Here is an 11423-nt window from a genome sequence, read left to right as displayed (position 1 = left end):
TGCCGGAGAGAGGGGAAGAAGAAGAGAAAAACCCCCAGGAATTTATCTCGGCCCTTCTTTACAAAGCAGGAGGCCGGAATAACTTGGACTCTACGTGAAATGCGACTCTGAAGAGCAAAGCTAAAACATCGACCATTCACTTCAAGGAAATGCATCGGATTTGGAGGAAAGCAAAGGCACTTAGACGACTGTATATTTACATTTACAATTTTATTGAAAGATGGCTAGTGTTAAGGGAAGGAGTATTTTTGGCCCAGTGTAAAAGATAGCAGCAGCAGTAGTAGTAGTAGCAGTAGGAATGCAACTGTGAAAACAATTGGATTCATATCATTATATATATATAAGGATAAAGATAAAGATATAAGATGATAAAAAGAAAAAGATCACAAGTTTAAAAACATGATATGATGAATACACAAGGTGATATCATGATTCGTGTATTTGAGGCGCTCTAGAGAAAATCGGGGCTAAATGTTTTATAGATACTAACTATACATAAACAAAGACAACCCATGAGGATTTCGGTGCTTTTTTTTAAAGAATAGAGTGCAGCTGGCTCACATGCACACTGGTTCAATTACGACACCGATTTAATTTAGAATTCTGTATTTTCAGTGAGCGTCAAACGTCAAGGCACATTACGGTTGAGCAGATTTTGGAGGACAAAATAAAGCTGTTCCCTTTCTTTTTTGTTGCCGTGTCCCCACCTTCCCACCTCACAGTTAATCCTTCATTTCCTCTCTACACATACGTATGTTTTTTGTTTTTTTTTTATTGCACATTCTACATCGCTGCCCAAGCGTGATTGGAACATGGAGTCTTCCTGATTGCTCCTTTGGCAACTTTTTTCTTTCTTTCCCCATTTAATCAGAAAAAAAACGAAAAAAAAAAACAAAAACAATGAAAAATAATCTCTTGGTAGCAAACGAGAGATTTTTTTTTTCGGTAAAATCTGTCAAAAAATATTAATAATAATAAAAAAACAATATGGAAAATGCCAATAACGTGAATTTTCCCTTTGGCTCGATTTGGTTCACAGGATCACACAGCTGGAGCTGGCCGGTTCAGGGGAGCTAGAAAATAAATAAATAAATGAATAAACAAACAAAATAATAAATAAAATGATCACATCTCAACTTCAGCTTGGGATTGAGTTTCATATGAACAGTCTACGATTTCAAATGATAATCGATAACAGCGGCCCTCTTCCCAGCCTTGAACTAGTATATATACAATTACGATAAGATATTAGGATTATTTTTATTATTATTTCAGAGCTCCCCGGAGGGTTAAAAGGATCCGGGTTCCATCACAGTGAAATCTATTCCTACCCTCCTCCACCCTCCAAGGGCGAATAAAATAATTATATGATGCAAGTTTTCCCTGTGTCGCTCACCTCGCCGCCTGGCCGTCGGACAGCTTCATCCTCTTGGGGCCAGCAGGACCAGCGCCGGTGGTGCCGGTGGTGGTGCCGGCTGTGGTGGTGGGGGTCTGGGCGCCATTGTCCGTCTCACAATTGACCTGAGGATGAGAAAAGATGTTTTCTTTTGTCTTGAGTTTTCCTTTAGGACAAGTCCTCGGACACGTAATGACCTTATGGAAGTGCACTGAGCAGATTACCAGACTTAGACCAAACAATGAAAGTATCTAATTCCTTATCTAATTATAGACGGAATACCACATTTTCCATGACCGTCATTATTCCAAAGTCCTAAATTCGTTAATAGGGATTTGAATGCTTTTTCCGTCAGATTTTCGGTATATAGGCTTTGTTGCCACCATTTTGTTTACCGTTCAAGGCTTATTATATTTTAAGTCAGGTTGAACCATCTTCCTGGTTCACCAGGAAGTTCATTTTCCTGGTTCACTGTTTATTTAACTAGTTATGGTATAGAACGGCATGTTTTATTTTTGGAAGACCTTTTATTTTTTGTAGGTAGTTTTCATATTATATATATTTAATTGTTTTCCTGTCATTTTTTAGGTTACATTTGTCATTTATCATAAGGGTTTAGTGCATAGTATATTGCCTATTTTGTGTACAGTTAACTGTTCCCAATTTTTTACATATATTTCCATTTTCCATTTCAAATTGTTATTGAATTGATGTTTTAATGTGACGTGATTTGCAGAGACAATGCAATTTCTCTCCTGGGATCTATCGATGTATCTCTTAAACTGTAAGTATCGGATATCCCGAGAACAGATCCGATGACTTTCTATAACTGTACAGATCTAGACTGAGTTTTGCATCATTAGAACGTAATGATAAAAAAAAGGACTTATGTGCTTATGTTTGTCAAAAAAAAAGCAGAAATAAAGCCATTTTTCTTCAATATCCGACATGTTTGCGATAGTAGGAGAGTTTGGCATTGGGGATATTCACTAGAAAGCTCAGGAGGTAGAGCGGGTCGTCTAGTGATCAGAAGATTGCCAGTTTGGTCCCCGGCTCATCCAGGTAGTGTGCTGAAGTCCTTGAGCAAGACACTTTACCCCCTAACTGCCCTCCTTGGGCTGTTGTGCGCTTTGCAAGACTGCTGCTGCTATCGATGTGTGAATGTGTGTCAGACCTGCCAACCGTGGCAAAATATTTTGAGTACCACAAGTGTAACAGGGAGTCACCGTGGCGTTTGAGTTAGTGCAACTAAATGACTCCATCAGTTATTTACACCGTAGCAGTCTCTTGAAGACGCTGATCACATCGTATGCAAGTTACTACGGCTAACTACTGTATATATACAAATTTATCTCATTAGGATATACCCCTTGAAATGCATCATCTTGTAAAGTCACCGAACATGTTTACCAACTAGAGATGCACCGATTGCAATTTTCTTGCCCGATTCCGATTTAAAAGCCCGCTGGGCTCCGAGTCACTCCAGCATCGCCCAAAGCCAGTCCCCGTTCCCCGCCACCGAAGGACCGGTGCGCACACCGCACAGGCAGCAGGGAGTATCCATGCTGCAGGTGCTCCATGCTGCTTCTACTGTAGGGTTGGGTCGTTTACAAACGATAAGATTCTTTTGAATGGCTCAAATACTTTTTTCAAGTTTTAGTTTTCTGTTGTTGTTTGTTTAAGTTGCTGCCTCCCTTACTGTTTTTTTCCCCAATCACACTGGATCCATGACACGCCCCTTTTCGGGTGTGTTCATGACGTTGAACGTGACGCACCAGAAAAAATAGACTGCATTTTTCCTGGCAATGGGAAAGGTGTCAATCGCCTATTTTTAGCGGCTTGCTAAACAGCTTTTTATTTATTTGTACTTACCATTCCAAAATAAATTGCAATCATTGCAAAAAAAAGTAATAATAATAAATGTGACCCACATTGTATGTACCTAGGTACATTTGGTGGCTTTTGACTTTTTTTTCCACATCATTTGAAAGTGAAGAATTAGAACTTAAAAACAAGGTGTCACTTGTGCAAATGAAGCAAATATTTTTAAAGCTATGACTTGTTAATGACAAGGGCTTCATTCAGCCAGCCCCCAGAATGCAAATGTTTGGAGGACTAACAAAGCCGCATGGCTACTTGTCACCCTGCTGAATGGGGACTTGACACCCTGCTCAATGGGGCATTCTTTGTATTGTTCTTGTGTTTTGAGGTAATGTTGAACAGCGTCATCGACACACATCTTTTGTTTTTAAAAAGGCTTTTATTTAACAGTAAGAATATACATGTTTTATAAAAATTGAATTATTTAGGAGTTTAAAAGTGCGGACAACACAACAAAATGTAGAGTCTATATGAGTCTCTTTATATCAGCCTTGGTGTGTCATATTATATATATATATATATATATATATATATATATATATATATATATATATATATATGCCAAATATCTTGAAAGTTACTGATGTTTATTGATGATTATCTGGGCTAACCCCAATGCTACCCCACCTACAGTCTGAGAGCCTGTTTGGGGCCTCTTTTCATTTTCTTTTCACACCTGGCTGCATTTGGAGGTAATCTTGAGAATCTTGTCTAATGCTACTTGTTCATAATCTGCGTCACCAACCTCAACGGACTTTATCACGTCATCAACTTCTTACTTTGTAACAACAACGGGCGTATTGTTGGTGGTCCTCGAAATAATTTCATCGTCACATTCAGGTTTTAGGCTGTCTGAAATGTTCTCCAAGTCTGGGATTACGCCGGTATCAGATTCAGCATCGCTGTCGGAAAACTGACTGTCATCGCGGAAAATGAAGTCCAGTCCACGCTGCTTACACTGACTTGGATCTATCCCACTGGTCAGATTAAGGTCCGTGATATGATTTAGAGCTTCCGCCACCTGCTCCTCGTAATCCATAACAACACGGAGATGAACGTTTTCACAGACAAGTCGAAACCGAAGGATCCTCATCTTGTTTACGGAAGTGACGTCAGCATTACTTCTTCGTTGGTATACGCCCCCTACACAAAAATGTCTCTGTGTGTGTGTAAAAGTAGTACGATTTGAAGGTTGAACTCTATCAAAACGGTTTCACATTGTGACTTCACATCACCTGGAATATGGAGAAATTATCTTCACCTGGACAGTCACTTTAAAGGAAACGATCGATCAACATTGTTCAGCGCTATTCAACGTCTCGGTAAGTGAACTGTGTCTCCCTATGTAATCTAACGGGAATATTTAACTCCACAGTTTAGGATTTATCTACTATTTGTAAATCAAACTCTGTTTTGAAAATACGTTGAGAGAAAACAAAGGAACACGAATCTGGAAAAATTTAATTTTCCCTCTGGAAAGGTTGTTTCAACTTATTTGGCTGCACCTGGCAATTTTAAAAATGTGCGAGATAGCGGGTTTTACTGCAGTGGGTCACCAATGACCAACTTTTCTCACTCTCTTTCACTGGAACTCACTGTGCATTAAACCAACTGAATTAAATCCAACGACTCGTTTTACTGAGTCAAGAACCGAGTCTCAAAAAAGAGTTGAACATTTCACACGAGCGGAGCTCATGCACAAGGAACCAGAGGAGACGCTCCGCTGTAGTGACAGAGATAGATACAATTTTGAATATTGCCAGGCGATAAAATATTTATCCAATCTTCATTTACCTTGAAGTACATCCAAACAGCCGACATTTTCTTTCTCTCTCGTTTTTAAGGGTCAACTACGCAACTATGTTACATTACGTTTGTATAGGGTTTGAGTATCAGAGCATCTTTACAAGTACATGAGGACAGTATCTGGTGTCTACATTTGACCGGCACAGAATCTTAAAATAAATCTGATCGGCTGGTCACCAGTCATGGCCGATCAAGCTTAAAACCAGCCGATCTATCGGTGCATCTCTATTACCAACGCTTTATATGTTAACATTACTGTCACGTTTTTGTGATTTACTCAATTTACCACTTCCCATTTTACCCCAGCAATGCAGCATCGGTGGATAATAAAGTACCACTGCGTATCAGTGGATGTTGAGTGAGTGAGAGGAGAGGAGAGGGAGGGAGGGGAGGGCTTACAGAATCACAGATCATAGTATGTGCTCCAATCCCAGGGATGTATTTTAAATACACAATAAATGTAGGGCATTGTTTGATTTATTGTTTTCTGTAATTAAACATCTATATATATATATCTATATATCTATATATATATATATATCTATATATCTATATATATCTATATATCTATCTATATATATATCTATATATAAAAATATAGTTTATTCTTTTCATCGTAGTTTCAGCTGGCATTTCTTACCTGCGTATTTTGACCGAGAACTCCCTGGCTGGTACACAAAATGCGACGGCGTTCGCCAATCTCTAAGGACCGACTGACCCATGTTCAACTGCCGTTCACATGGAACCCTTCTCCACTTCGGCCTTCAAAGTTCTCGTTTGAATATTTGCTACTACCACCAAGATATGCACCTGCGGCGGCTCCATCCAGCGCCCTAGGCTTCTGTGCTCACCACGGCGGTCCTCCTACTTGAACATTTAATAGCAATGCCCGATTTTTGCCCAATGTTCGACACTAGCTCTGACGCATTTGTAATTCTGATACACAACCAATAAAACCACTGAAGAAGTGATTCACCGATCGTGTGTGTGTGTAGGTTTTTTGCCTCCAGTTTCTTTACCATGTTCCTCTTTCTGCCGGACGTGCTCTCAGCAGCCGGGTCGTGCTGTTGGGGGTCCGCCGTCACCAAGCACAGGGGTCTCCTGCCGGGCTCTTCTCGTTTATGGACCACTGTGTTCTTAGGGTGCAACTTACTGTTTGAGGGAAGAGACAACACGTGTGGTTACAAGGTGGCGGCGGCAACTGAGATCTACAAAAACTGACTTCCAAAAATAAAAAAATCCCTCTGGCACCGTGTTTTACGGGATGCAATAACGATGAGATTCTATTTGGATAAAAAAAAAAAAAAAAAAAGAAGAAAACTATAATAGCATGACTGGAAGAAATCGTATATTATGCCACGGGAGGGAAATGAGGAGGTTTGAATTTTTGATGACGCCCCTGATTGTGCCCCCCCCCGTCCAAAAGAATTGATTCAGGAGACTAGAGTCCAGGCATTGCAGAGCTCAATTATAAATCAATAGCTCGCTTCAGAGTTATTCTTTCTTGTTTCGTTATGCGCACACACAAAAACACACACACATTAATATGCGGGCGCGCGTACACACACACACACACACACACACAGCCCCCCCCATAGACAGTCCGACATACGGACCTTCCTCCGCTTAGTGTTGATGACTAGGGATGCACCATATGGAAGACTTTAATGATCCTTCTTGTTCCAAAAGTGGATGAGCTCGACAACAGTGTTGGCGATTTCCAATAAACGTTTAGCTTGAGTGTAAACGAGGAGGTAGCGAGGTTTACGCGCTGGTTTAAGGTGAAGACTCCAAAAATCCAAAAGTAGATGCATATTTAAATACATATTGATCATCTTGTTGTTACCCTTGATTATGTGAAACCGGAAATTAAACACTAAATAATATCTGTCCATAGCGAAACAGATTCCTTATGGCATGACACCCCAGCAATGACCCCTCTGCCCCCCTCTGACGGACCCTTCTGCGGACATCCATGGCGGCTAATTACGGTCTCCGGAGCATTGGGGAGAAGGAGGAGGGTGGTTGGGGAGGGTCAGACTGGACCTCCACCTCCTCCGCCACATCCTTCGATGATGGGGTGCTAAGATAATTAGCCTGGCCAGGCATGGTGGAGGTCTGGGTACTTAGCCAGGCTGACCTTGGCTCCTCGTTCCGGGAGCCGGGGGTGAGGCGGCGAGGGACTTCACTTACTGACAGTGGCAGGACAAGGAGGAGGGGGAGAGAGAGAGCGGCCGTGAGCCAATCAATGATGAGAGAGAGACAGAGGGAGGGAGGGTGGGTATCTGGCTGACAGGAAGGGCTTGGGTATAAGCACTAGCGCACGCACACGCATGCACACGCACGCGCACACACACACACACGCACACACACACACACACACACACACACACACTTTTTTGTCTTATATTTAATGCTGATCATTAGGTATATTACTTTAGGATTATCATTTGTTTTCTTTTGTTGGTTTATCTTTGTGGTTCACTGTTGGGTTTATTTCAGTTATGGTATGAGGCACATTTTTCCCGGGTAATTATTTTTTTCTGTTTTCTTGTTATATATTATATTGCTTTATTATTATTATTGCCTATTTGATGCGAGCTGCTCCAACAATGTAATTTCCCTCCGGGGATGAATAAAGTATCTAACAGCCAATATGTTATGATCATTAGTACATTAACTATTTTTCTTCAGAAAGAGAGGAGAGATGTGCCCCCCCATACTTTACTTTTCCATCACTACCACACCCTAAAGATGACGCCGGTATGTACTGTTGAATATTCCCGTTCTTGTCCTGAGCCTGAAGAGCCCCTTCAGGCTGTATCTGTGATCCTATGTCTAGGTATTTGTAATGCATTTTGTAATGTAATTTGTGCGGCTGCCAACAGAATGTAGCTGAATAGCTCTGCTCCCTCGAGTTGTTCTGACTGAGGCATTTGCATCCATGGATACCGTCACAAAATAACAGGAAAGTAGGACCAAAAAGGACCAAGATTTACATAAGCAAAGATTTATCAAAGCAACGGGTTCCTTTCTATATTTTGATAACATGCCTGGATTTGGGGGATGGATTCTAGGTTCGATAGTAATTTCAAAGCATTGAAAATATAAATTGCGGTTTCGGGCTTAACGGGTCTTCGAGGCTCGATCCAAGTGCGAGTCAATACTCCGTCGTCAAGTCCCAGACCAGACCAGACTGGAGTCCTTCAAAGTGTGTCCGTGCTGAAGTGCCACAACCCTGCGGCGCACTGCGGAGCAACGTACCCGATGGCAGAGGCGAGGCTCTGGTGCCAGTCATTGATATCTTCCTGATCGCTAGACATCAGCAGAAGCTTGGCTCGGGGGAAGGTCAGCTGTAGGGGGAAAGGAGAGGAGGGAAGAGAGAGAGAGAGAGAGAGGAAGAGAGAGAAAGAATGAAGGAGCCGGAGTACAGGCTGGCAGCTTCTTTTCAGACACTTTCAGAATTCCACCGTGACTCGAATCGATGGGGGATTATTTTTTGTCTTGTATGAAAACTACTACTTCAGATGGCCTAATATCCAAAGCTACTCTGGGAACAGTTTTTACAGTTAATGTTTATAATATATTGTAAATTTGAACACGCAAACAAATTGTAAAAGTTTAAAAAAAACATAAGGCCAAACACAGGACAGTATGTTTTCCCCTTGTTGTTCAATGCCACCCACAAGAAGACAATGTGGCCAATGGCCTCCAGGATTTGACTTCGAAACCCCTGAAACCTTGCGAGGAGGTAAAGCAGGAGACCTACTGCAGTAACATCATCATCATACCACAAGAGGGCAGACCTAATCCAGCTAATAACCTTTTACATGTGCCGCTCAGTGGCTGTTTGTCTACACGGTACACATTGTGGGGCCTGACGGAAACGTGAGGACAGATACAAATCTGGGGGGGTGGGGGGGCAACCCAGATTTGCATCACCTCGGAGTAGATTGTAGATGAAAACAAACAGTTGAGACACGGAGCACAAAAAAGTGAACACTTTTAACCCATGTTTGTTAACAGGTCTGACCAGGGCCCTAGACATGATCCGGATACTAGTTACCAGGTCTGACCAGGGCCCTAGACATGATCTAAATACTAGTGACCAGGTCTGACCAGGGCCCCAGACATGATCTGGATACTAGTAACCAGGTATAACCAGGGCCCTAGACATGATCTGTATACTTGTTACCAGGTCTGACCAGGGCCCATTTCACACCCTTTCTGCCACAGTGTGTGGATGTGAGTGGTATCCTCCTCTGAGTCAACAGTAATTACCACAGACTCCCTCGCCCACCGCCCCGCCCCCACCCTCTCGCGCGCACCCGCTTTACTTTAAGATTGCACGTGTCAAACAAACCGACAGGCGCTGTCCTAGCCCAAACAAAAAGGGGGCTTTTAGAGACTAATAATTACAGCCGGGAAAAAGCCATTACTGGGGATCAAAAATTGGGCCTGAGCCATATTAAATGGCCTTTCGCATTCACCTGATTGCTGCCCCCCCCTTACTCCCCCAAACACGCGGGAAAACTTGGCGAGCCGTGACATCGATAATAGTCACGTTTAGTGATGAAAGACTGGCCAACGATTTGTTCGTAGCGAACAAATCTTTTAAATGACGTAGGAATCGGCAGTCAGTCCGACAAGTCATCGATTTTCTTTCGTTCACATAGGCATTCACCAAGTCGGAATCTCAATTCGCGAACAATAAGAGCTCTGAGTTGCAAATCACACACACACACACACACACACACACACACACACACACACACACACACACACACACACACACACACACACACACACACACACACACACACACACACACACACACACACACACACACACTTTCTCTCGCCTCTATTTCCCCCCCAAAGATTTGTGCTGGTCTGTAAGCCAACAACAAAGCGATTCCCATGCTTAGGTCTGCTAGCGGAGTTACTCAGATGGAGGGCGGTTCTAATTCTATTGTGTTTCAATGCTACAGACATGCTAGATGCAAGAGACACAAAGCTGGACGGCTCGTTTCAGGACATGTCTTCTGAATTAGAACGCTGACAAAAAGCTGACTGGGTTGTCTTAATTCATAGTTTGTGTGTTAGTAGGCCCATCAGAGACCTAAATATACTGTATGTGCACAAGCTCGAGTGCACAAGTTTTTTATACTAGGTTCCCATTAAAGGTCACCACAGGGGTCTTTTTCAACGAGTTAATATAGGTCTCTGAGGTCCCCAAAACATGTCTTTGAAGTTTTTTGCTGAAAATACCACCCAGGTTATGCATTCTAGCCATTCTAGCATGCCTCCATACCCCTCTGTTTCAGCCCTTTTCTCGTGCTCCCCACACCGGTTACATGCTGGACGAGGGCTGAGGTGAAATGGCCTCTGTGAATCACAGCAAGTCAGTAAACTTCTTGTGAAGCTCTATAAAATCAGCAGCAAGATACACTCTGAGAACATCACCACCCATTCTCTCATTTTACTCTCCCATTATTTGAGAGTGTTGATAAGATGGAGTTCATCTTGCAGACATTCAACTAACAAATGAATACTGTAAATGTCATTGTGGATCCTGCAGCAACAAACGCCAGTAACTTTAAAGAAAATTCCATCAAATATATTACCTCAGCTATTAGCGTTAGCAAATGAAGCACAGTTGCTTCTTAAAATACTTACATTTCCCGTCTGCAGTTTTGTCATGGTTTGGGACATTGCAATCAAAAATAATCCTAATCCACTCCGCTCTTCTGTCCTCTGAAACTGGGGGCTGATGTAGAGATTTGTGCTGGTCTGTGCAGCCAACAAAAGAGCACTTCCCAAGCTTTAGCTCTTAGCTTCCACATAATGCTAGGGGGTCCGGCACTTCTCAAAGGTAGTTCTCAAGCTGTGGTGGGTGGAGATACTTAGATGGGGGGGTGGTATTATTCTAATAATCCCCCACTTGCCCTGGGAGGGGGAGACCGAGGCTGCCCACAAAAAACTGACTGGGTTGTCTTATTTCAGTTTGTGTATTCGTAGGTCCCTCAGAGACCCAAATGTATGTGCACAAGCACTGAAAAAAAAATGTTTTTCATAAGTGGTGACCTTTAAGTTTCGATTCAGTCAGCAGGCAAGCAAGAGCGAGAGAGCAAGTGAGTCACTCTTTGACTCAGGAGTCACAAACTGAGGATGAAATTAATGTGGGGAAAAAAGGCAAATCGTTTGGAACCTAAATTACACTTTGCAATGGACCAAAATAAACAATTTTGACGGACAAAATGATGCCGTGAGGATTCCATTCAAAACCCAGAAGTGAACCGAGTCTTGACTTTCATTCATCGTTCAGGAAGTCCTCCGTC

At 42.4% G+C, this 11423-nt stretch overlaps 1 protein-coding gene across 1 annotated transcript in view; it reads right to left on the bottom strand.

The window, feature by feature from the left end:
• Positions 1-924: 924 nt before the first annotated feature.
• Positions 925-11423, bottom strand: part of arhgef39 (Rho guanine nucleotide exchange factor (GEF) 39) — a 47050-nt gene continuing 36551 nt past the window's right edge. Inside the window, exons 9-12 of the mRNA XM_080022247.1 lie at positions 8348-8436; positions 6103-6235; positions 1397-1521; positions 925-1073 (exon numbers count right to left, since the gene is read on the bottom strand). Of these exons, the coding sequence (XP_079878373.1) occupies positions 1034-1073; positions 1397-1521; positions 6103-6235; positions 8348-8436 (387 nt within the window). The 3' untranslated portion in view covers positions 925-1033. The remainder of the gene's footprint in view (positions 1074-1396; positions 1522-6102; positions 6236-8347; positions 8437-11423) is intronic.

This window comes from Zeus faber, assembly GCF_960531495.2.
Source record: "Zeus faber genome assembly, chromosome: 21".
NCBI lineage: Eukaryota > Metazoa > Chordata > Actinopteri > Zeiformes > Zeidae > Zeus > Zeus faber.
The sequence above is the reverse complement of the archived record's forward strand: the minus strand, read 5'-3'. Positions and strand labels throughout refer to the sequence as shown.